The 21,468-nt window shown below is 47.6% G+C and overlaps 1 protein-coding gene and 25 non-coding genes across 26 annotated transcripts; all 26 read right to left on the minus strand.

Moving 5' to 3' along the window:
- Positions 1-145: 145 nt before the first annotated feature.
- trnae-uuc (transfer RNA glutamic acid (anticodon UUC)) lies at positions 146-217 on the minus strand. The gene has a single exon. It is a non-coding gene; the product is annotated as a tRNA-Glu (tRNA).
- A 116-nt stretch (positions 218-333) lies between these two features.
- trnar-acg (transfer RNA arginine (anticodon ACG)) lies at positions 334-406 on the minus strand. The gene has a single exon. It is a non-coding gene; the product is annotated as a tRNA-Arg (tRNA).
- A 360-nt stretch (positions 407-766) lies between these two features.
- trnae-uuc (transfer RNA glutamic acid (anticodon UUC)) lies at positions 767-838 on the minus strand. Its single transcript has one exon. It is a non-coding gene; the product is annotated as a tRNA-Glu (tRNA).
- Positions 839-954: 116 nt separating this feature from the next.
- On the minus strand, positions 955-1,027 carry trnar-acg (transfer RNA arginine (anticodon ACG)). Its single transcript has one exon. It is a non-coding gene; the product is annotated as a tRNA-Arg (tRNA).
- Positions 1,028-1,861: 834 nt separating this feature from the next.
- Positions 1,862-1,933, minus strand: trnae-uuc (transfer RNA glutamic acid (anticodon UUC)). The gene has a single exon. It is a non-coding gene; the product is annotated as a tRNA-Glu (tRNA).
- Positions 1,934-2,049: 116 nt separating this feature from the next.
- On the minus strand, positions 2,050-2,122 carry trnar-acg (transfer RNA arginine (anticodon ACG)). Its single transcript has one exon. It is a non-coding gene; the product is annotated as a tRNA-Arg (tRNA).
- Positions 2,123-2,956: 834 nt separating this feature from the next.
- Positions 2,957-3,028, minus strand: trnae-uuc (transfer RNA glutamic acid (anticodon UUC)). The gene has a single exon. It is a non-coding gene; the product is annotated as a tRNA-Glu (tRNA).
- A 116-nt stretch (positions 3,029-3,144) lies between these two features.
- On the minus strand, positions 3,145-3,217 carry trnar-acg (transfer RNA arginine (anticodon ACG)). The gene has a single exon. It is a non-coding gene; the product is annotated as a tRNA-Arg (tRNA).
- Positions 3,218-3,577: 360 nt separating this feature from the next.
- On the minus strand, positions 3,578-3,649 carry trnae-uuc (transfer RNA glutamic acid (anticodon UUC)). Its single transcript has one exon. It is a non-coding gene; the product is annotated as a tRNA-Glu (tRNA).
- A 116-nt stretch (positions 3,650-3,765) lies between these two features.
- Positions 3,766-3,838, minus strand: trnar-acg (transfer RNA arginine (anticodon ACG)). Its single transcript has one exon. It is a non-coding gene; the product is annotated as a tRNA-Arg (tRNA).
- A 360-nt stretch (positions 3,839-4,198) lies between these two features.
- On the minus strand, positions 4,199-4,270 carry trnae-uuc (transfer RNA glutamic acid (anticodon UUC)). Its single transcript has one exon. It is a non-coding gene; the product is annotated as a tRNA-Glu (tRNA).
- Positions 4,271-4,386: 116 nt separating this feature from the next.
- trnar-acg (transfer RNA arginine (anticodon ACG)) lies at positions 4,387-4,459 on the minus strand. The gene has a single exon. It is a non-coding gene; the product is annotated as a tRNA-Arg (tRNA).
- Positions 4,460-5,293: 834 nt separating this feature from the next.
- On the minus strand, positions 5,294-5,365 carry trnae-uuc (transfer RNA glutamic acid (anticodon UUC)). The gene has a single exon. It is a non-coding gene; the product is annotated as a tRNA-Glu (tRNA).
- Positions 5,366-5,481: 116 nt separating this feature from the next.
- trnar-acg (transfer RNA arginine (anticodon ACG)) lies at positions 5,482-5,554 on the minus strand. Its single transcript has one exon. It is a non-coding gene; the product is annotated as a tRNA-Arg (tRNA).
- Positions 5,555-5,914: 360 nt separating this feature from the next.
- Positions 5,915-5,986, minus strand: trnae-uuc (transfer RNA glutamic acid (anticodon UUC)). The gene has a single exon. It is a non-coding gene; the product is annotated as a tRNA-Glu (tRNA).
- Positions 5,987-6,102: 116 nt separating this feature from the next.
- On the minus strand, positions 6,103-6,175 carry trnar-acg (transfer RNA arginine (anticodon ACG)). Its single transcript has one exon. It is a non-coding gene; the product is annotated as a tRNA-Arg (tRNA).
- An 834-nt stretch (positions 6,176-7,009) lies between these two features.
- Positions 7,010-7,081, minus strand: trnae-uuc (transfer RNA glutamic acid (anticodon UUC)). The gene has a single exon. It is a non-coding gene; the product is annotated as a tRNA-Glu (tRNA).
- A 116-nt stretch (positions 7,082-7,197) lies between these two features.
- Positions 7,198-7,270, minus strand: trnar-acg (transfer RNA arginine (anticodon ACG)). Its single transcript has one exon. It is a non-coding gene; the product is annotated as a tRNA-Arg (tRNA).
- Positions 7,271-8,620: 1,350 nt separating this feature from the next.
- On the minus strand, positions 8,621-8,693 carry trnar-acg (transfer RNA arginine (anticodon ACG)). The gene has a single exon. It is a non-coding gene; the product is annotated as a tRNA-Arg (tRNA).
- Positions 8,694-9,053: 360 nt separating this feature from the next.
- Positions 9,054-9,125, minus strand: trnae-uuc (transfer RNA glutamic acid (anticodon UUC)). Its single transcript has one exon. It is a non-coding gene; the product is annotated as a tRNA-Glu (tRNA).
- A 116-nt stretch (positions 9,126-9,241) lies between these two features.
- On the minus strand, positions 9,242-9,314 carry trnar-acg (transfer RNA arginine (anticodon ACG)). The gene has a single exon. It is a non-coding gene; the product is annotated as a tRNA-Arg (tRNA).
- Positions 9,315-10,148: 834 nt separating this feature from the next.
- On the minus strand, positions 10,149-10,220 carry trnae-uuc (transfer RNA glutamic acid (anticodon UUC)). The gene has a single exon. It is a non-coding gene; the product is annotated as a tRNA-Glu (tRNA).
- Positions 10,221-10,336: 116 nt separating this feature from the next.
- Positions 10,337-10,409, minus strand: trnar-acg (transfer RNA arginine (anticodon ACG)). The gene has a single exon. It is a non-coding gene; the product is annotated as a tRNA-Arg (tRNA).
- Positions 10,410-10,769: 360 nt separating this feature from the next.
- Positions 10,770-10,841, minus strand: trnae-uuc (transfer RNA glutamic acid (anticodon UUC)). The gene has a single exon. It is a non-coding gene; the product is annotated as a tRNA-Glu (tRNA).
- Positions 10,842-10,957: 116 nt separating this feature from the next.
- On the minus strand, positions 10,958-11,030 carry trnar-acg (transfer RNA arginine (anticodon ACG)). The gene has a single exon. It is a non-coding gene; the product is annotated as a tRNA-Arg (tRNA).
- Positions 11,031-14,334: 3,304 nt separating this feature from the next.
- Positions 14,335-20,251, minus strand: tmem150b (transmembrane protein 150B). The gene is made up of 7 exons (XM_023796848.2): positions 18,076-20,251; positions 17,399-17,481; positions 17,255-17,314; positions 16,066-16,133; positions 15,798-15,925; positions 15,365-15,542; positions 14,335-15,132 (listed from the first exon to the last, which is right to left on the minus strand). Exons 2-7 carry the CDS (start codon positions 17,461-17,463, stop codon positions 14,939-14,941), a joined length of 693 nt encoding a protein of 230 aa, XP_023652616.2. The 5' UTR covers positions 17,464-17,481; positions 18,076-20,251; the 3' UTR covers positions 14,335-14,938.
- Positions 20,252-21,468: the final 1,217 nt, after the last annotated feature.

A 21,468-nucleotide genomic window follows, 5' to 3' on the forward strand; every position in this document is an offset into this window, starting at 1 on the left:
ATTAACTGAGAGGTCCAGCTGCGTTGCATCTAATCACTCGTCAGTATATCTATAGAGATCGGCAGACTTGTCTGGAAGAGGATTTTCGTTGTTTTAGCACAGGGACACGACCAGATAAAAGGCTACAGATACCAAATAACCGCAATTCCCATACCGGGAGTCGAACCCAGGCCGCCTGGGTGAAAACCAGGAATCCTAACCGCTAGACCATATGGGAAACTGGGCTGCTTGCCTTCTGTGAGCTCCGTTCCTGCAGCTGAAGAGAGGAAGTCAGTGAGTCAGTAGAATCGAGCGGCTAATGCAGGTGGCACCAGAGTAAAAGAAAGTCATTGCCGAGCCAGCCAGGAGTCGAACCTAGAATCTTCTGATCCGTAGTCAGACGCGTTATCCATTGCGCCACTGGCCCATGCGACAGTGTGCACCCCACGAGACCCAAAGAGCAAAGGTTTGAAAGGCATTAGCATCCAGGTCATTCTTCTGTCGATCTCACACTTCATGTGATTTTCATGTATTTCCATTGAAACAGCTTCTTCCCCTCTGAGATTTTTCATTGCCTTGGCTTAAAAATATTAAAAATGTAATTACGCCAAAGTGTGGCAGAAATGCGTGTAAGATGAGTCAATTAACTGAGAGGTCCAGCTGCGTTGCATCTAATCACTCGTCAGTATATCTAGAGAGATCGGCAGACTTGTCTGGAAGAGGATTTTCGTTGTTTTAGAACAGGGACACGACCAGATAAAAGGCTACAGATACCAAATAACCGCAATTCCCATACCGGGAGTCGAACCCGGGCCGCCTGGGTGAAAACCAGGAATCCTAACCGCTAGACCATATGGGAAACGGGGCTGCTTGCCTTCTGTGAGCTCCGTTCCTGCAGCTGAAGAGAGGAAGTCAGTGAGTCAGTAGAATCGAGCGGCTAATGCAGGCGGCACCAGAGTAAAAGAAAGCCATTGCTGAGCCAGCCAGGAGTCGAACCTAGAATCTTCTGATCCGTAGTCAGACGCGTTATCCATTGCGCCACTGGCCCATGCGACGGTGTGCACCCCACGAGACCCAAAGAGCAAAGGCTTGAAAGGCATTAGCATCCAGGTCATTCTTGTGTCAATCTCACACTTCATGCGATATTTATGTATTTCCATTAAAACAGCTTCTTCCCCTCTGTATCAAATAATGTCACAAGGAATGTCATCTTTTCAGGTAGCAATAATGCTTATGAGAATGGCGGATACAAAATCAACTCAGAGTAAATGCTACAGTCTGAAAACACGGGATGCTTCTCGAATCTGTCTGGCATCTTTTTGCCTTTTGCCTGCCTACTTTCAGCTTTAGTGCAACAAATATTTCAGCCCCCTATTGGCCAGTTGAAGAATTGTTTCAACGAAATGTTTCACAGCGGTCCCGACCGATTGGCCAAGACAGGCGACAGGTCCCGTGTGGTTGGCCAGTGCGACAAGGACCCGCCCACCCGCAGAGCGCTTGTATGATTGAAGGTCACTGCGGCACGTACATTCCCTTCGCATCTCTGACGATTTTGGCTTCGCATCCAGCATCCTAGAAACTGCTCACATTTATGGCCGAAAAACTGGGGTAACGTGGCACGGCAACACAACCTACAACTGGAGGGAATCGGCACTGAGATTTTTCATTGCCTTGGCTTAAAAATATTAAAAATGTAATTACGCCAAAGTGTGGCAGAAATGCGTGTAAGATGAGTCAATTAACTGAGAGGTCCAGCTGCGTTGCATCTAATCACTCGTCAGTATATCTATAGAGATCGGCAGACTTGTCTGGAAGAGGATTTTCGTTGTTTTAGCACAGGGACACGACCAGATAAAAGGCTACAGATACCAAATAACCGCAATTCCCATACCGGGAGTCGAACCCGGGCCGCCTGGGTGAAAACCAGGAATCCTAACCGCTAGACCATATGGGAAACGGGGCTGCTTGCCTTCTGTGAGCTCCGTTCCTGCAGCTGAAGAGAGGAAGTCAGTGAGTCAGTAGAATCGAGCGGCTAATGCAGGCGGCACCAGAGTAAAAGAAAGTCATTGCCGAGCCAGCCAGGAGTCGAACCTAGAATCTTCTGATCCGTAGTCAGACGCGTTATCCATTGCGCCACTGGCCCATGCGACGGTGTGCACCCCACGAGACCCAAAGAGCAAAGGTTTGAAAGGCATTAGCATCCAGGTCATTCTTGTGTCGATCTCACACTTCATGCGATATTTATGTATTTCCATTAAAACAGCTTCTTCCCCTCTGTATCAAATAATGTCACAAGGAATGTCATCTTTTCAGGTAGCAATAATGCTTATGAGAATGGCGGATACAAAATCAACTCAGAGTAAATGCTACAGTCTGAAAACACGGGATGCTTCTCGAATCTGTCTGGCATCTTTTTGCCTTTTGCCTGCCTACTTTCAGCTTTAGTGCAACAAATGTTTCAGCCCCCTATTGGCCAGTTGAAGAATTGTTTCAACGAAATGTTTCACAGCGGTCCCGACCGATTGGCCAAGACAGGCGACAGGTCCCGTGTGGTTGGCCAGTGCGACAAGGACCCGCCCACCCGCAGAGCGCTTGTATGATTGAAGGTCACTGCGGCACGTACATTCCCTTCGCATCTCTGACGATTTTGGCTTCGCATCCAGCATCCTAGAAACTGCTCACATTTATGGCCGAAAAACTTGGGTAACGTGGCACGGCAACACAACCTACAACTGGAGGGAATCGGCACTGAGATTTTTCATTGCCTTGGCTTAAAAATATTAAAAATGTAATTACGCCAAAGTGTGGCAGAAATGCGTGTAAGATGAGTCAATTAACTGAGAGGTCCAGCTGCGTTGCATCTAATCACTCGTCAGTATATCTATAGAGATCGGCAGACTTGTCTGGAAGAGGATTTTCGTTGTTTTAGCACAGGGACACGACCAGATAAAAGGCTACAGATACCAAATAACCGCAATTCCCATACCGGGAGTCGAACCCGGGCCGCCTGGGTGAAAACCAGGAATCCTAACCGCTAGACCATATGGGAAACGGGGCTGCTTGCCTTTTGTGAGCTCCGTTCCTGCAGCTGAAGAGAGGAAGTCAGTGAGTCAGTAGAATCGAGCGGCTAATGCAGGCGGCACCAGAGTAAAAGAGAGCCACGACCGAGCCAGCCAGGAGTCGAACCTAGAATCTTCTGATCCGTAGTCAGACGCGTTATCCATTGCGCCACTGGCCCATGCGACGGTGTGCACCCCACGAGACCCAAAGAGCAAAGGCTTGAAATGCATTAGCTTCCAGGTCATTCTTGTGTCAATCTCACACTTCATGTGATTTTCATGTATTTCCATTAAAACAGCTTATTCCCCTCTGAGATTTTTCATTGCCTTGGCTTAAAAATATTAAAAATGTAATTACGCCAAAGTGTGGCAGAAATGCGTGTAAGATGAGTCAATTAACTGAGAGGTCCAGCTGCGTTGCATCTAATCACTCGTCAGTATATCTATAGAGATCGGCAGACTTGTCTGGAAGAGGATTTTCGTTGTTTTAGCACAGGGACACGACCAGATAAAAGGCTACAGATACCAAATAACCGCAATTCCCATACCGGGAGTCGAACCCGGGCCGCCTGGGTGAAAACCAGGAATCCTAACCGCTAGACCATATGGGAAACGGGGCTGCTTGCCTTCTGTGAGCTCCATTCCTGCAGCTGAAGAGAGGAAGTCAGTGAGTCAGTAGAATCGAGCGGCTAATGCAGGCGGCACCAGAGTAAAAGAGAGCCACGACCGAGCCAGCCAGGAGTCGAACCTAGAATCTTCTGATCCGTAGTCAGACGCGTTATCCATTGCGCCACTGGCCCATGCGACGGTGTGCACCCCACGAGACCCAAAGAGCAAAGGCTTGAAATGCATTAGCTTCCAGGTCATTCTTGTGTCAATCTCACACTTCATGTGATTTTCATGTATTTCCATTAAAACAGCTTATTCCCCTCTGAGATTTTTCATTGCCTTGGCTTAAAAATATTAAAAATGTAATTACGCCAAAGTGTGGCAGAAATGCGTGTAAGATGAGTCAATTAAATGAGAGGTCCAGCTGCGTTGCATCTAATCACTCGTCAGTATATCTATAGAGATCGGCAGACTTGTCTGGAAGAGGATTTTCGTTGTTTTAGCACAGGGACACGACCAGATAAAAGGCTACAGATACCAAATAACCGCAATTCCCATACCGGGAGTCGAACCCAGGCCGCCTGGGTGAAAACCAGGAATCCTAACCGCTAGACCATATGGGAAATGGGGCTGCTTGCCTTCTGTGAGCTCCGTTCCTGCAGCTGAAGAGAGGAAGTCAGTGAGTCAGTAGAATCGAGCGGCTAATGCAGGCGGCACCAGAGTAAAAGAGAGCCACGACCGAGCCAGCCAGGAGTCGAACCTAGAATCTTCTGATCCGTAGTCAGACGCGTTATCCATTGTGCCACTGGCCCATGTGACGGTGTGCACCCCACGAGACCCAAAGAGCAAAGGTTTGAAAGGCATTAGCATCCAGGTCATTCTTGTGTCGATCTCACACTTCATGTGATTTTCATGTATTTCCATTAAAACAGCTTCTTCCCCTCTGTATCAAATAATGTCACAAGGAATGTCATCTTTTCAGGTAGCAATAATGCTTATGAGAATGGCGGATACAAAATCAACTCAGAGTAAATGCTACAGTCTGAAAACACGGGATGCTTCTCGAATCTGTCTGGCATCTTTGTGCCTCTTGCCTGCCTACTTTCAGCTTTAGTGCAACAAATGTTTCAGCCCCCTATTGGCCAGTTGAAGAATTGTTTCAACGAAATGTTTCACAGCGGTCCCGACCGATTGGCCAAGACAGGCGACAGGTCCCGTGTGGTTGGCCAGTGCGACAAGGACCCGCCCACCCGCAGAGCGCTTGTATGATTGAAGGTCACTGCGGCACGTACATTCCCTTCGCTTCTCTGACGATTTTGGCTTCGCATCCAGCATCCTAGAAACTGCTCACATTTATGGCCGAAAAACTGGGGTAACGTGGCACGGCAACACAACCTACAACTGGAGGGAATCGGCACTGAGATTTTTCATTGCCTTGGCTTAAAAATATTAAAAATGTAATTACGCCAAAGTGTGGCAGAAATGCGTGTAAGATGAGTCAATTAACTGAGAGGTCCAGCTGCGTTGCATCTAATCACTCGTCAGTATATCTATAGAGATCGGCAGACTTGTCTGGAAGAGGATTTTCGTTGTTTTAGCACAGGGACACGACCAGATAAAAGGCTACAGATACCAAATAACCGCAATTCCCATACCGGGAGTCGAACCCAGGCCGCCTGGGTGAAAACCAGGAATCCTAACCGCTAGACCATATGGGAAACGGGGCTGCTTGCCTTCTGTGAGCTCCGTTCCTGCAGCTGAAGAGAGGAAGTCAGTGAGTCAGTAGAATCGAGCGGCTAATGCAGGCGGCACCAGAGTAAAAGTGAGCCACGACCGAGCCAGCCAGGAGTTGAACCTAGAATCTTCTGATCCGTAGTCAGACGCGTTATCCATTGCGCCACTGGCCCATGCGACGGTGTGCACCCCACGAGACCCAAAGAGCAAAGGTTTGAAAGGCATTAGCATCCAGGTCATTCTTGTGTCGATCTCACACTTCATGTGATTTTCATGTATTTCCATTAAAACAGCTTCTTCCCCTCTGAGATTTTTCATTGCCTTGGCTTAAAAATATAAAAAATGTAATTACGCCAAAGTGTGGCAGAAATGCGTGTAAGATGAGTCAATTAACTGAGAGGTCCAGCTGCGTTGCATCTAATCACTCGTCAGTATATCTAGAGAGATCGGCAGACTTGTCTGGAAGAGGATTTTCGTTGTTTTAGCACAGGGACACGACCAGATAAAAGGCTACAGATACCAAATAACCGCAATTCCCATACCGGGAGTCGAACCCGGGCCGCCTGGGTGAAAACCAGGAATCCTAACCGCTAGACCATATGGGAAACAGGGCTGCTTGCCTTCTGTGAGCTCCATTCCTGCAGCTGAAGAGAGGAAGTCAGTGAGTCAGTAGAATCGAGCGGCTAATGCAGGCGGCACCAGAGTAAAAGAAAGCCATTGCCGAGCCAGCCAGGAGTCGAACCTAGAATCTTCTGATCCGTAGTCAGACGCGTTATCCATTGCGCCACTGGCCCATGCGACAGTGTGCACCCCACGAGACCCAAGGAGCAAAGGTTTGAAAGGCATTAGCATCCAGGTCATTCTTGTGTCGATCTCACACTTCATGCGATATTTATGTATTTCCATTAAAACAGCTTCTTCCCCTCTGTATCAAATAATGTCACAAGGAATGTCATCTTTTCAGGTAGCAATAATGCTTATGAGAATGGCGGATACAAAATCAACTCAGAGTAAATGCTACAGTCTGAAATCACGGGATGCTTCTCGAATCTGTCTGGCATCTTTGTGCCTTTTGCCTGCCTACTTTCAGCTTTAGTGCAACAAATGTTTCAGCCCCCTATTGGCCAGTTGAAGAATTGTTTCAACGAAATGTTTCACAGCGGTCCCGACCGATTGGCCAAGACAGGCGACAGGTCCCGTGTGGTTGGCCAGTGCGACAAGGACCCGCCCACCCGCAGAGCGCTTGTATGATTGAAGGTCACTGCGGCACGTACATTCCCTTCGCATCTCTGACGATTTTGGCTTCGCATCCAGCATCCTAGAAACTGCTCACATTTATGGCCGAAAAAATGGGGTAACGTGGCACGGCAACACAACCTACAACTGGAGGGAATCGGCACTGAGATATTTCATTGCCTTGGCTTAAAAATATTAAAAATGTAATTACGCCAAAGTGTGGCAGAAATGCGTGTAAGATGAGTCAATTAACTGAGAGGTCCAGCTGCGTTGCATCTAATCACTCGTCAGTATATCTATAGAGATCGGCAGACTTGTCTGGAAGAGGATTTTCGTTGTTTTAGCACAGGGACAAGACCAGATAAAAGGCTACAGATACCAAATAACCACAATTCCCATACCGGGAGTCGAACCCGGGCCGCCTGGGTGAAAACCAGGAATCCTAACCGCTAGACCATATGGGAAACGGGGCTGCTTGCCTTCTGTGAGCTCCGTTCCTGCAGCTGAAGAGAGGAAGTCAGTGAGTCAGTAGAATCGAGCGGCTAATGCAGGCGGCACCAGAGTAAAAGAAAGCCATTGCCGAGCCAGCCAGGAGTCGAACCTAGAATCTTCTGATCCGTAGTCTGACGCGTTATCCATTGCGCCACTGGCCCATGCGACGGTGTGCACCCCACGAGACCCAAAGAGCAAAGGCTTGAAAGGCATTAGCATCCAGGTCATTCTTGTGTTGATCTCACACTTCATGCGATATTTATGTATTTCCATTAAAACAGCTTCTTCCCCTCTGTATCAAATAATGTCACAAGGAATGTCATCTTTTCAGGTAGCAATAATGCTTATGAGAATGGCGGATACAAAATCAACTCAGAGTAAATGCTACAGTCTGAAAACACGGGATGCTTCTCGAATCTGTCTGGCATTTTTGTGCCTCTTGCCTGCCTACTTTCAGCTTTAGTGCAACAAATGTTTCAGCCCCCTATTGGCCAGTTGAAGAATTGTTTCAACGAAATGTTTCACAGCGGTCCCGACCGATTGGCCAAGACAGGCGACAGGTCCCGTGTGGTTGGCCAGTGCGACAAGGACCCGCCCACCCGCAGAGCGCTTGTATGATTGAAGGTCACTGCGGCACGTACATTCCCTTCGCATCTCTGACGATTTTGGCTTCGCATCCAGCATCCTAGAAACTGCTCACATTTATGGCCAAAAAACTGGGGTAACGTGGCACGGCAACACAACCTACAACTGGAGGGAATCGGCACTGAGATTTTTCATTGCCTTGGCTTAAAAATATTAAAAATGTAATTACGCCAAAGTGTGGCAGAAATGCGTGTAAGATGAGTCAATAAACTGAGAGGTCCAGCTGCGTTGCATCTAATCACTCGTCAGTATATCTAGAGAGATCGGCAGACTTGTCTGGAAGAGGATTTTCGTTGTTTTAGCACAGGGACACGACCAGATAAAAGGCTACAGATACCAAATAACCGCAATTCCCATACCGGGAGTCGAACCCGGGCCGCCTGGGTGAAAACCAGGAATCCTAACCGCTAGACCAGTGGTTTTCAACCTGTGGGCCGCGGCCCCCTAGTGGGCCGCGACGGTATTGCAGGGGGGCCGCCAATTATTATTAATAGAAATTGTAATATTGTTAATATAATAAAAAATGTCTAGTCAAAATCAAATAAATCATAATTTGATATATAATTAAATAAATTACCAGTTTATTCAATAAAGACAATTAACAGCCTTGCTTCCGAGTACTTAGTTAACCCGACACAAAAAGCGGGATCGTTTAAATTCTTTTGCAGTGGGCCGCGGAAACATATGTGTTTGGCTGTGTGGGCCGTGAGTTAAAAAAGGTTGGGAACCACTGCGCTAGACCATATGGGAAACGGGGCTGCTTGCCTTCTGTGAGCTCCGTTCCTGCAGCTGAAGAGAGGAAGTCAGTGAGTCAGTAGAATCGAGCGGCTAATGCAGGCGGCACCAGAGTAAAAGAAAGTCATTGCCGAGCCAGCCAGGAGTCGAACCTAGAATCTTCTGATCCGTAGTCAGACGCGTTATCCATTGCGCCACTGGCCCATGCGACGGTGTGCACCCCACGAGACCCAAAGAGCAAAGGTTTGAAAGGCATTAGCATCCAGGTCATTCTTGTGTCGATCTCACACTTCATGTGATTTTCATGTATTTCCATTAAAACAGCTTCTTCCCCTCTGAGATTTTTCATTGCCTTGGCTTAAAAATATTAAAAATGTAATTACGCCAAAGTGTGGCAGAAATGCGTGTAAGATGAGTCAATTAACTGAGAGGTCCAGCTGCGTTGCATCTAATTACTCGTCAGTATATCTATAGAGATCGGCAGACTTGTCTGGAAGAGGATTTTCGTTGTTTTAGCACAGGGACACGACCAGATAAAAGGCTACAGATACCAAATAACCGCAATTCCCATACCGGGAGTCGAACCCGGGCCGCCTGGGTGAAAACCAGGAATCCTAACCGCTAGACCATATGGGAAACGGGGCTGCTTGCTTTCTGTGAGCTCCATTCCTGCAGCTGAAGAGAGGAAGTCAGTGAGTCAGTAGAATCGAGCGGCTAATGCAGGCGGCACCAGAGTAAAAGAGAGCCACGACCGAGCCAGCCAGGAGTCGAACCTAGAATCTTCTGATCCGTAGTCAGACGCGTTATCCATTGCGCCACTGGCCCATGCGACAGTGTGCACCCCACGAGACCCAAGGAGCAAAGGTTTGAAAGGCATTAGCATCCAGGTCATTCTTGTGTCGATCTCACACTTCATGCGATATTTATGTATTTCCATTAAAACAGCTTCTTCCCCTCTGTATCAAATAATGCCACAAGGAATGTCATCTTTTCAGGTAGCAATAATGCTTATGAGAATGGCGGATACAAAATCAACTCAGAGTAAATGCTACAGTCTGAAAACACGGGATGCTTCTCGAATCTGTCTGGCATCTTTTTGCCTTTTGCCTGCGTACTTTCAGCTTTAGTGCAACAAATATTTCAGCCCCCTATTGGCCAGTTGAAGAATTGTTTCAACGAAATGTTTCACAGCGGTCCCGACCGATTGGCCAAGACAGGCGACAGGTCCCGTGTGGTTGGCCAGTGCGACAAGGACCCGCCCACCCGCAGAGCGCTTGTATGATTGAAGGTCACTGCGGCACGTACATTCCCTTCGCATCTCTGACGATTTTGGCTTCACATCCAGCATCCTAGAAACTGCTCACATATATGGCCAAAAAACTGGGGTAACGTGGCACGGCAACACAACCTACAACTGGAGGGAATCGGCACTGAGATTTTTCATTGCCTTGGCTTAAAAATATTAAAAATGTAATTACGCCAAAGTGTGGCAGAAATGCGTGTAAGATGAGTCAATTAACTGAGAGGTCCAGCTGCGTTGCATCTAATCACTCGTCAGTATATCTAGAGAGATCGGCAGACTTGTCTGGAAGAGGATTTTCGTTGTTTTAGCACAGGGACACGACCAGATAAAAGGCTACAGATACCAAATAACCGCAATTCCCATACCGGGAGTCGAACCCGGGCCGCCTGGGTGAAAACCAGGAATCCTAACCGCTAGACCATATGGGAAACGGGGCTGCTTGCCTTCTGTGAGCTCCGTTCCTGCAGCTGAAGAGAGGAAGTCAGTGAGTCAGTAGAATCGAGCGGCTAATGCAGGCGGCACCAGAGTAAAAGTGAGCCACGACCGAGCCAGCCAGGAGTCGAACCTAGAATCTTCTGATCCGTAGTCAGACGCGTTATCCATTGCGCCACTGGCCCATGCGACGGTGTGCACCCCACGAGACCCAAAGAGCAAAGGTTTGAAAGGCATTAGCATCCAGGTCATTCTTGTGTCGATCTCACACTTCATGTGATTTTCATGTATTTCCATTAAAACAGCTTCTTCCCCTCTGAGATTTTTCATTGCCTTGGCTTAAAAATATTAAAAATGTAATTACGCCAAAGTGTGGCAGAAATGCGTGTAAGATGAGTCAATTAACTGAGAGGTCCAGCTGCGTTGCATCTAATTACTCGTCAGTATATCTATAGAGATCGGCAGACTTGTCTGGAAGAGGATTTTCGTTGTTTTAGCACAGGGACACGACCAGATAAAAGGCTACAGATACCAAATAACCGCAATTCCCATACCGGGAGTCGAACCCGGGCCGCCTGGGTGAAAACCAGGAATCCTAACCGCTAGACCATATGGGAAACGGGGCTGCTTGCCTTCTGTGAGCTCCATTCCTGCAGCTGAAGAGAGGAAGTCAGTGAGTCAGTAGAATCGAGCGGCTAATGCAGGCGGCACCAGAGTAAAAGAAAGCCATTGCCGAGCCAGCCAGGAGTCGAACCTAGAATCTTCTGATCCGTAGTCAGACGCGTTATCCATTGCGCCACTGGCCCATGCGACAGTGTGCACCCCACGAGACCCAAGGAGCAAAGGTTTGAAAGGCATTAGCATCCAGGTCATTCTTGTGTCGATCTCACACTTCATGCGATATTTATGTATTTCCATTAAAACAGCTTCTTCCCCTCTGTATCAAATAATGTCACAAGGAATGTCATCTTTTCAGGTAGCAATAATGCTTATGAGAATGGCGGATACAAAATCAACTCAGAGTAAATGCTACAGTCTGAAAACACGGGATGCTTCTCGAATCTGTCTGGCTTAAAAATATTAAAAATATAATTACGCCAAAGTGTGACAGAAATTAATTATAAGAAATGTTTTCCTTCAATATCACTACATATTTATGGGAATGTTTCAAATTATCCGAAGTGCAAACTTTCGATGGCGTAGTACAGGGACACCAGCGCTTTGCACGAGTGCCTTAAGTGAAAACACACAGGCGCTTTTCTGGACGATTGACTGCCAGAATAGGCAAATCCACTGTAAGTGTTATCTATCCATGTTTATTAAATTACCGTTAGTATAGAGAGCTATTCTATATCTTTTGTCCTTGTGGCTGCTAAATACACTCATTCATTAAAGCCATGAAGTTGTTTGCCTGCTACCTTAGAATTTCCAATGAATACGCGTTTGTGAAAATGTTTAGGTTCTAGTCTGGATTTATCGATTCCATGGTGCACCAAACCACTCAAAAATGACGTGCTCGGCTAGCCAAGTTTAGTAGTGTTTTCCCCATATGCTCCCCCATAGCTCAACGACACCTTAGTTCACACTCATGTACACCATCAATGATCAAGGTGTGTGGGGGGCGGGCGGGGTGAGGGGTCCTGGGTGTAGTGGGGGCGGCGGGCGGGTTTCGGGGGGGGTCGGCTGCATCTGTGGGGTGCTGTCGGTCTCCGGCGTGGTGCCCGCTCGCCTGCGATCTGGGGGGGTGGGGAACATACTCTGGGCCGTCCACTGGGCAAGTCCAGGGCATCTGCGGCCGGACCTCAAAGACGAGCAGGTGTGACTGGGAGTGCGTGTCTGAGTGTGTGTATGAGTGCATGCATGGATCTGTGTGTCTGCAGGTTTGTCCTGGTATGGGGAGCACGTGGATGATGGGGCGGTGTGGGGGCGGCAGTGAGGGGACATGGGAGAGGGAGGATGCGGGGGCTGGGGAGGGAGGGTTGGGATCCGGGCTTGGGGGAGGGGGGGTCGGGGTAGCCAGGGGCGGGTGTGCTTGGTGGCTCTCGGGGCGTCCCCCTGGTCCCCCGGGTGGGGTTCTTGGGGGGGGGGCGGGTCTCCCCGGGGCTGGCGGGGCCCCCGCGGGGTGTGCGGGTGGTCCGGGGGGGGGGGGCGGCGCGCTGCCGCCTGTGGCCGTGGGGTTCCTGGCTCGTGCTCGCCGGTGGGGGACGCCCGGTGCCTCCCCCCCTGCCTTCCTTGGGTGGGCGCGCAGCCATCCGGTGGCGGGGGGCCCGGGTACCTGGCCGCTGTGGGGCGGCTGGGTCCATGACCCATCGGGGCTTTCCCGGCCATCTGGGGGCCCCGGGGCGGCGTTGTTGTGGCCTCGCACACTCACTGGGAATCTTTCCATGTTAACCTGCACACTCATACATACAATCACAACACACAAACATACACACATACACATATGCGTACACACACACATACACGTATGCGTACACACACACATACACGTATGCGTACACACACACATACATGTACATATGCACACACACACACATACACACACTTTCATATCAACACACATACACTTAGAATGCACACACACATAGACATGCACGCGCACACACACACACACACAGCCTAGGGATCTCTTCCCCTATTTTATCCCTCTTTCCCCTTGTCTGGGTGTGTGTGTGTGTGAGAGACATTAAGTTAAGTGCTAGTGGAACATTAAGTGCTAGTGGAAACAGACATCTAGGTATGACGTCATTGACCTGTATGTGAACACAAATCATTTTGCAGGTTGGTGACTTTATAAATGGGTAGGTGTATGTATTAATCATTTATCTACTTTTATTCATGTATAATATACATTTGCCGTGGCCCTAAGCTTACTCTGCCCCTGAGGCTAAGGTTAGTCTAGAATTTTTTGCTTATGCTCGTTTAGTAGTGTTCTCTTCATCTCTGTTCACAATTTGTCTACCACTCTAGCAGGATAGCGTGAAAGACACTGGAGACGCAAGTCGGTCTTGTATCTTTGCACTGTTTTCTTCTGTTAGGCTATTTTGTACTTGTTTGCTTGGCAGTGAAACAACTGGTGTGAACTCCAGTGTGACAAGAATGCTGGGTAGCATCTTAAAAATAATGCATTACAGTCAGGATAAGGGGGCAACTTTGTCTAAACAGAAAATTGTCACTAAAATGCAGACACGTTACTATAATTTAAATTATTACATTGTGTTATATCCCGAAAAGGCTTAAATGTAACCCTAGTTTTGTGGGTGTCCGGACCTGTAGTCAGTCTGCAGGAGATTCCATTATGATGTGGAATCCCTGAGCTATTGTCAGTTGCTGAATTATACCAGTTCAGCCGTGTGTAGCATGATCACGTGACAGTCAAGGTGCAAATGCCGCAGAAAAACCAGCAAGTGACTGAACCACACTCATCTTTACCCGTTCTCCACTGCGCCCTCTTACTCGAATTTAATTTAATTTTCTTAAATGAAAGGTGGGAAGCGATTTTGCTGCTCTTTGAATCTGATTCATCATGGTTTTACTACGGTGCAAAATTTGCATTCTAAAAGCAACAGAGAAATTTTAGCAGTCTTTCAAATACATTTTGTGACAGAAATTTAACTTTAAATGGAATTCATGAGTGTTCTGTCATTGATAATACTAGGGTTTGCTAAGGAGTGAAAAAGCCATTATCTTTAATAACGGCTGTTATTGGCTCCTGTGTGGTTCCCCGATGGTGGAACGAGCTGCTGAACCACCTCCGCTTATCCGACTCCCTCTCTACCTGCAAGAAACGCCTCAACACCCATCTGTTCCATGAATTCTTCTGCTAACCTGTTTATTCATTGAATGCTCTTGCATAGTTTTATTAGGTTCTTACATCTTTAACAGTTAGACCTATATGTATAGTTGTGTAGCTGTTGCGTACCGGTTTCAGTCCTGCTTACACTCGTACCTGGGCACTCGTTGGAAGCTCAGCCTAGCTGGTCTTATGGCTAGTTCACTACTTTACTGCATCTATGTTAGTAATTTGCTGTTTCCCTCGCTGTAGATCGCTTTGGTCAAAAGATTCTGCTAACTATAAGTGTAAATGTACTGTTTATTATGTATTTGTGTATTTCTGCGTAATCTAATTTGGTCCCTCTTACCTGGCTTTAGCAATCACAGTTATGTTCTAATTTATAAGACACAGGAGGGGACTGCGATACGCTTCATTATCAGAACTAATCGTTATGACTGCTCGTTATATTCTGACTTCTTGGATAAACCCAAGACCCTAAGCGTAAGCCTGCTTCTGCACAGAACGTTATTTTGCATTCGTTGACTAAAAATCCACCATGAAACAGATGTTTAACAGAAAGCAAAGAAGTAATAAAAAAGAATGTCACGCAAACGACATGCATAAAACATTTCAAGTCTTTTTTTTACTTGAAACTTAACGTGAAAAGCAGGTTTGTCTTGAGAGCCTGTGTAGGCGTGATATTTATACACACCACCACAGCAGATAAGTGTTCACCTTAGTATGTGACTGCATTCTGGCAAACGTCTTTTGTAAAAACAGGCGTGTGTCTATTGACTGGAATGTCTATCGTCATGTGAATAAAAGTGGTGGAGAATCCAAGTCAGTGACTGTCCAGATGAACCTAATCAACTCAGAATAATATAACGCTAAAAAAAAGTCTTTCTGCACTCGTGCGAGAGGGCACACCCGCTGGATGAGTCAAGTGTGAGCCTGCAACATGAACACACTGTTGCTCGCTTGTATTTCTTTGGTCGGCTGTACAATCAGCCGGTGGCAGTCAATGTGGCGGAACTCAGCAGCAAAGAGGCCAAAGAGCAGGAAGAAGGACATGACCAGAGCCCACTCACAGATGGCGGACGCCGATCGGAGCTCGCTCTTGTGCAGGATGGACACTAGGGAGCGTCAAGGAGCACCAGTGAGGAGTGGGTGTTGTTAAGACAGGTGGAGACCACGCTAAAAATGTTGCAAAATGATGTTTTGCTGTTTCTGTGCTGTTACTTGACATGAATATGTGTCTGGCATTTAATGAAGCCTCGTGAATTTTTCCTTTAAATCATTTGGTTGTGTCCAAGTAGGTTCTAGAGCCTCCCCTCCCCCCAACACCACACACCCAATGAAGGATACTGGCCACAATGAGGGCAGTGCAGATGGTGCACAGGAGGGCACGGAGTGGGCCCACCCAGGACCGGTCCAGGGACGGCTCCGTCTTGTAGGTGAGCCACAGCTGAAGCCAGAAATAGGCCAATCCCACGATGAAGGCCAGGAAGGCTCCCAGCAGGTGGACCTCTATCAGTACCGATTGCTGAGAGAGAAAGGCAGGGGACGCCAGTGAGTCAAGAGCCACACAGGGACATGGTGAACCCTGAAAGACGGACGGTATCCTGTGGCTTTTAAATTCAGAAGAAAAGCAGGAACTGGCTCTGTCGTGCGACACGGTGCACATGCCTTTCAGCCTTACACACTCAAGCCTCAGCGCAAGAGGGCCCTCGGTGTCACCACATGGCCGAACCGCCCCCGCAGTTAAGCCCGACTCACAGCACCACCCTAAGGGACGCACCTGGAAGTTCCCGATGAGGGAGATGCCCAGGGTGGAGATGAAGCCCACGACCAAGCTGGCCACATTGGCCCTGCAGTTTTGCCCATAGTCCCTGATCTGTTGGAAACGTATCACGACAATCCACAGAACTGGGAGATGGGGGGAGGGGGAGAGAGAGAGAGAGAGAGTGAGAGAGAGAGAGAGAGAGAGAGAGAGAGTGAGTGAGTGAGTAACCACAAGGAAGCACAATCAAGACAACTGCACGGCTACGAGTTTAGCATAGACTCACCCAGAAGAGCACACAGGTTGGTGATTTGACTGAAAATGCAGCTCTGAGGGGTGAATGTGCCACAGGTACTGGGAGAGGAAAGGAGATATCAGGAGTACTGCCCGAAACTGGGAAAACCAGGAAAGGAGGAGTCGGGGTACCATCTGAAACCAGGAAAGGAGGTGTCGGGGTACCGCCCTAAACCAGGAAAGGAGGAGTCGGGGTACCGCCCTAAACCAGGAAAGGAGGTGTCGGGGGTACCGCCCTAAACCAGAATAGGAGGTGTCGGGGGTACCGCCCTAAACCAGGATAGGAGGTGTCGGGGTACCGCCCTAAACCAGGAAAGGAGAAGTCGGGGTACCGCCCTAAACCAGGAAAGGAGGTGTCGGGGGTACCGCCCTAAACCAGGATAGGAGGTGTCGGGGGTACCGCCCTAAACCAGGATAGGAGGTGTCGGGGTACCGCCCTAAACCAGGAAAGGAGGAGTCGGGGTACCGCCCGAAACCAGGAAAGGAGGAGTCGGGGGTACCGCCCTAAACCAGGATAGAAGGTGTCGGGGGTACCGCCCTAAACCAGGAAAGGAGGTGTCGGAGTACCGCCCTAAACCAGGAAAGGAGGTGTCGGGGTACTGCCCTAAACCAGGAAAGGAGGTGTTGGGGTACCGCCCTAATCCAGGATAGGAGGTGTCGGGGGTACCGCCCTAAACCAGGAAAGGAGGTGTCGGGGTACCGCCCTAAACCAGGAAATGAGGTGTCGGGGTACCGCCCTAAACCAGGAAATGAGGTGTCGGGGGTACCGCCCTAAACCAGGATAGGAGGTGTTGGGGGTACCGCCCTAAACCAGGAAAGGAGGTGTCGGGGTACCGCCCTAAACCAGGAAAGGGTGCTACCTGAAATCCACATGAAGCTTCTAGTTAATATTGAAACTTCATTCCAAGAACAAGTGAATGACTCAAAAAGGAACTAAAATCTAGGTTTCTTTCTTAAATGAAGGTTATTACATATTTATCAATAAAACCAAAAATCATACTCTCATATTTTCACATGTCCTTATTAGAACCAAATGATCTCATCTATCTAGCAGGATATTACCTCAAGTAGATCTGTATGAGCTCCTCAGGAATAGACACACAAAAAAATGTGATAAACTCATATTATCTGCTCTGCTAGCACCTGATCAGTGTGGAATGTAAGTTAAATTGTCACCCTACCTGATATAGGGAAACTCCATCGTCAGGTTGACTGTTCCGTTTGACACGGCAATCCCAAACCTGGAGTGACAGAGGGCTTGATTACGATTACTCAATTTGCGTTAGCAAAGAGGCACATCGAAAGGCCAAAGAAGTTATACTCACACTGCCCATATTCCCAGCGTTCCAGCAACAGCCAATGAGATCGGAAGCAGTGCCCAAGCCCACATTTTACAGCACTCAGATCACTAAGAAAACACAAGATGGAGATGTGCTATATATGAAGATCAATGTCTGGCAATTCGACATGATCTGGGTGTAAATCCGAAGAACCTAAAATGTCATGGCTTCCATGAAGAAGAAATTGCTAATGATTCCACATCAGAGCGACCCCAATAATGTCCATTTACCAGACACAAGGTTAAGAAAGTAAAACGACAGATTATAGATTTAACAAGGAAGACAGACTTGGGAGGGGGATGTGGGGGAGTCAGATAGAGCAGCAGAAGAGCACGAGGGAGTCAAAAGAGTCAAAGGAGTGAGAGAGCGAGTCAAACTAAAAGTAAAACAACAGACAAAAAGAACATAGTGCTTTTCACCCGGCTGTGAGAAACGTGTCATATGCTGGTTACATTATTTCCAGGCCAGACACGCTGTGCTGAAACATCGTCCCATTTGGATTCCTGCGTAAGCTAGACGTCTAGTTTACATTAAGAATCCAGCAATCGATGCCCCATGACCTACGACAGGAAAAGGTGGATCCGCCCGACACCACCTTAGGAAAGATGAAGAAAAAGGTCGAAATGGAGAGATGGAACAGAGAGTGTGATGAGACCGCTTACAGTCTTCGTCCGATGGTCAGAGTGAGAGTAACCAGATCTACACAGCACTTCTTCTGCCCGAAAACTCCTCCCCCACCCTCGACGCGATGCAAACCATCACATATGAGTGGCTGGATCCTCATTTCTGCTATAAAGTGTGGGATGAACTTTGACCCATCTCAGGTGCGTTCTCAGACTAACACTCCTCTGATGATATCGCTTGTCACCAGCATCAACAATGACTATGACTGACGGCGGCCAAAGTCGGAGTATTTCTGCTGTAGTTGATGCCGACATGTTGCAGATTAGGAAACAGGAAGGAAGGACAACGTGAGATGCAAAACTAGCAGTTATTTATGGTCTAGTGCAGATTGTGTCTGATAAAATCTCACTCGATTCATAAGTTTAATAAATCAACCTCATGCATAACTAAATAAAATAATCCTCAGTTTCAGTATTTTCTCCACCGTGCAACTAAACAAGCAGGAGCTCCTGGGAATAACACAGGCAAGTGAGTAGCTTTCTCTGACCACAATTCATCCATTTAGTCAACTTTTCATACGCTGCACACACGCTTCATGACGATATGCAGTAGCCTGTACCCCTTGTTATGCCCCCTGGTCTAGGTTCTGTGACATTAACACACGCATCCACATGTGGTGTGGATCAGCAGCAACCAGATCGGAATAAATCAAAAGCAGCCAGATCAGATTCTACTGTTTTAATGCTCAAAAGAACATGTCAAGTACCGAACCACCGAAACGGACAACGCTACTCTAACCCTAATGGGTTCTGCACTCTCCCGTAACGATCTCCCTTCCTTACCCCTTTATATAACCTGGCTCACTTTCCACACGGGGATAATAGAATAAGAGATGCAAACGAAGTAACCAACCGTCAACAGGGAACAAATCAACCCATCTACAAACAATCAATAGATCCCACAATCACCATGCACAGATCTCCTAGCAGCCACTGGGACAATGATAAGTGCTGGGACTGGTCCAAGCAGCAGACGTCCACTCTGTTCTGTGTTCTGAAAACCCTGTTTCGGTACGAAAGGGAGGAGAAAGGGATGGAAAAGACAAAGGGAGAAAAAAAAAACCAAATACAACACAGGCACAAAACACCCATGCCCTGGTGCAAGAGCCCCACAAAAACCACTTCTGTTCTGAGGGTGGGGTGCTGGGCAGAGACGGCAGTTCACCCAAGTCGCATGTTCTGCCTGGGGGAGGGTAACCAGCAAGCAGGGTCGCAATTCACCAGGCTGCCCTGGATGCAGAGCCGTGCCCATGCTAAGACTATGTAACCACTGTGCACTTATCTTGGTTACCCATTGACTGGATTATTACCCACACCTTGCTATTAAGAACCATGTGACCCGCATGGTTCAGTCAACAGATTTCACAAGCAGGGTTATAAATAATTAACCATTTACCATTCATTACTGTCCATCACAGGACACGGGGCAGGGGACACCCTGGATGGGATGCCAGTACATCACAGGACACAGGGCAGGGGACACCCTGGATGGGATGCCAGTCCATCACAGGACACAGGGCAGGGGACACCCTGGATGGGATGCCGGTCCATCACAGGGCACACACATAATTTAGAGACCCTAATCAGCATAAGAGCATGGAAACCAGAGTACCCAGGGAAACTCCAAATGATCTCAAGGAGAGCATGCAAACTCTTTAAACACAGAGGGGAAGCAGGACTCAAAGCCCTAAACCTGGAGGGGTGAGGCGACAGTAAGACCCAGTACGTCCCCATAAATATTTTTGATCGTTAATAATAGGATCAGTCCAGTTTCTCTTAAATCAACTGAAAAGGTCTTGCAAGAACAGAGCTTCTCACGTGCAAGAGAAAGTAACAGTGCTAAGCATTTCTGTCAGGTCCCTCATCAACAGAACAGGAGGACGCGAGGTGGTGGAAGAACCAGAGAGCTTCAGAAAGGCAAAACAGGAGAATCGACATGAAACGGAGTGTTTTCCTGAAAGTGCCATCAAACAACAGTGTCGTCTTCACAAAAATTCACAATCATGACAAGCAAACACCCTAATAGGCTCCAGGCCCCGAAACAAACACACGCTGAAGGAAGCTGCATGTGTGCCAGACAGAGAGTCAGCAAGTGGCCATGCGCCATGCCCACATATTACTCAATGTTTGAGAAAGAAATTGACAAACAGATGAATAGTCTGGGAGAATATTCACCCACCCATCCATCCATCTTCTAAATGCTTCTCAAAGAGCAGGATTGTGGGCAGGCCTGATGCTTACCTCAGGACAACGCTACCAAATAAGAAATCCAATGCTACTTTAGATGTTTTGGAGATAATATATAAACTAAAAAAAATATACAAAAATGTGTCTATCCACGTAACAATGGATTTCAGAAACCACGGCAGTGGCTGGAAAATCTTTTTCTGAAAGATACACAGACTAACACATATATAAATATACACACACACACACACACACACACATACACTCACCTAAAGGATTATTAGGAACACCATACTAATACGGTGTTTGACCCCCTTTCGCCTTCAGAACTGCCTTACTTCTACACTCACCTACTGTAAAGGATTATTAGGAACACCTGTTCAATTTCTCATTAATGCAATTATCTAAACAACCAGTCACATGGCAGTTGCTTCAATGCATTTAGGGGTGTGGTCCTGGTCAAGACAATCTCCTGAACTCCAAACTGAATGTCAGAATGGGAAAGAAAGGTGATTTAAGCAATTTTGAGCGTGGCATGGTTGTTGGTGCCAGACGGGCCAGTCTGAGTATTCCACAATCTGCTCAGTTACTGGGATTTTCACGCACAACCATTTCTAGGGTTTACAAAGAATGGTGTGCAAAGGGAAAAACATCCAGTATGCAGCAGTCCTGTGGGCGAAAATGCCTTGTTGATGCTAGAGGTCAGAGGAGAATGGGCCAACTGATTCAAGCTGATAGAAGAGCAACTTTGACTGAAATAACCACTCGTTACAACCGAGGTATGCAGCAAAGCATTTGTGAAGCCACAACACGCAAGATGCTATCTTATCAATATGGGCCAACATTTCTAAAGAATGCTTTCAGCACCTTGTTGAATCAATGCCACATACACTCACCTAAAGGATTATTAGGAACACCATACTTATACGGTGTTTGACCCCCTTTCGCCTTCAGAACTGCCTTAATTCTACGTGGCATTGATTCAACAAGGTGCTGAAAGCATTCTTTAGAAATGTTGGCCCATATTGATAGGATAGCATCTTGCAGTTGATGGAGATTTGTGGGATGCACATCCAGGGCACGAAGCTCCCGTTCCACCACATCCCAAAGATGCTCTATTGGGTTGAGATCTGGTGACTGTGGGGGCCATTGTAGTACAGTGAACTCATTGTCATGTTCAAGAAA

The sequence above is a fragment of the Paramormyrops kingsleyae genome, chromosome 22, assembly GCF_048594095.1.
Source record: "Paramormyrops kingsleyae isolate MSU_618 chromosome 22, PKINGS_0.4, whole genome shotgun sequence".
NCBI lineage: Eukaryota > Metazoa > Chordata > Actinopteri > Osteoglossiformes > Mormyridae > Paramormyrops > Paramormyrops kingsleyae.

Excerpts from the sequence above, each read along its gene's own strand:
- tmem150b (XM_023796848.2), bottom strand. The coding sequence starts at position 17,463 with ATGTGGGCTTGGGCACTGCTTCCGATCTCATTGGCTGTTGCTGGAACG. Across the intron at positions 16,134-17,254 it reads ATGGAGTTTCCCTATATCAG|TACCTGTGGCACATTCACCC; the intron begins GTAGGGTGACAA and ends TTCCTCTCCCAG. Across the intron at positions 15,543-15,797 it reads CCCTCATCGGGAACTTCCAG|CAATCGGTACTGATAGAGGT; the intron begins GTGCGTCCCTTA and ends TTTCTCTCTCAG.